Source organism: Octodon degus, unplaced genomic scaffold, assembly GCF_000260255.1.
Source record: "Octodon degus isolate 3935 unplaced genomic scaffold, OctDeg1.0 scaffold00269, whole genome shotgun sequence".
NCBI lineage: Eukaryota > Metazoa > Chordata > Mammalia > Rodentia > Octodontidae > Octodon > Octodon degus.
Genome location: NW_004524845.1, coordinates 482,238 through 483,936, shown reverse-complemented (window position 1 = coordinate 483,936; position 1,699 = coordinate 482,238). Strand labels below are relative to the sequence as shown.

The following is a 1,699-nucleotide window of genomic DNA, read 5'->3' as shown; positions in this document are numbered from 1 at the left end:
AAAAAAATTCAGAATCCTTATTCTAGAATTCGTTCAAGTCTATTTTTTCAACCTTTAATAAATATACTAATTTAAATTTTCCAGTTAAGAAACTGGTCTCCAGTGAGATGGGAAGCAACATGAGAAAATAATAAAGGGGAAAGATGGGAGGCTGGATCTTTTGTAATGTCAGTTAGCTACTATACTGACTCTAGAACCATTTACCTCCAGACTTCCTGTTGTGAGAGGTAAGTGACTTTTTAAGTGAAAGAAGGAAGCAAAAGAGAGAAATAAATCACAAAGTTTTATGTAGGATTCATAAAAATATCTTTTCTTTTTCTTGGAACACAAATGGTGAAAACTTGAGCCCTCTAAAGACCTTGGTATGAATACTGAGCAGATAATGATTACACAGAGCAGGAGTTTCTGGAAAATTTGGCTGTAAAGTAGTCTTCTGGAAGATCACAAAGTGCTCAAAAATTCTTTGACCTAAAGAAGGGAAAGAAGTATTAATATATTAATATATCTCCTTGGCAAATTTGGGGTATTAGTGTTCATCTTCATGTGAGAAAATATAACTGAAGACTCCAACTGTGTAAGTAACTATCACAATACCATACCACTTATACTTCTTTCCACAGAAATATCACCAAATACTTCAGCAATAAGAGAATGAACTATCAGATCATGATAGGAGCTTTTAATTTATATGTAAGACTGACGTAGTCCTAAAACTCAGCACACACTGAAGGGAGAAGAGGGAAGGGGAATAGGGATGGGGGTAACAGAACACAAGTTATATCATGCACAGGTACAAATTCTCTTCTCAGTAATGTGATCTTTATCTAAAATATACCAATAAATTCAAATAAAAAAATAAAACAGCTATAACTCTAGATTTATAATCTACATAAATATATACCAGTAGTATATGCAGCTTTAAAATCAATAATGTCTATTAGAGTTTAAACAAATTTGCAGATTAAACATACAGTAGATCCATAATGTTCCTAAAACACAAATTTCAATCATATAATCCACAATGTAAGTGTGTGGGCAAAGTTAGTTATATAAGTTGTGACTGAACCTAGCCAAATGATCAATACCACAATGTAAGACTCTCATAAAAAAATTATCCTGAAAAGACAAAAATTATTGCCTTGTAAAAGTGACAGTTGCCTACTAGTACAATTATAACTTTATTTATTTTAATAGCATTATAAATGAATTCTATTCTATATTTTGACAATTTAAAAAATGTCATTTGACATGTGAATTTCCTAGATATGCTTTAACTTTACATGATAGGAAAAACAACCATATATTATAGAGATGTAAAATGCTGAGGTTATATATCTCTTACAAATGGATGTCAAGTCCTTACTATCATAAACAGCAGACATTTTATAAAAGGACAAAGAAAAAAAATCAAGAGTCTCTCAAAACTGAACAAAGGGCTGGGAGATAGCTCAGCTGCATAAACGCCTGCCTTGTACAAGCAAGGTCCCAAGTTTAATCCCCAGTACCACAAAACAACAATAACAACAACAACAAAAACTCAACATAGAGAAAGAAAAAAATGAGGCTCTTCATTAGGTCTTAGATCCCTCAGTTAAACACAGGTACATGGATATTAGTTATATAGTTCCCTTTACCACTGTCTCAAATGTTCAACAGATTCTCTACCTATGCCTTTATCAATATGGCAAATATATTTATA

The 1,699-nt window shown here is 31.9% G+C and overlaps 1 protein-coding gene across 1 annotated transcript in view; it reads right to left on the bottom strand.

The window, feature by feature from the left end:
* Positions 1 to 387: 387 nt before the first annotated feature.
* The window catches only part of Dck (deoxycytidine kinase), a 54,996-nt gene continuing 53,684 nt past the window's right edge, over positions 388 to 1,699 (bottom strand). The window contains exon 6 of the mRNA XM_023706772.1: positions 388 to 468. Coding sequence (XP_023562540.1) covers positions 442 to 468 — 27 coding nt within the window. The 3' untranslated portion in view covers positions 388 to 441. The remainder of the gene's footprint in view (positions 469 to 1,699) is intronic.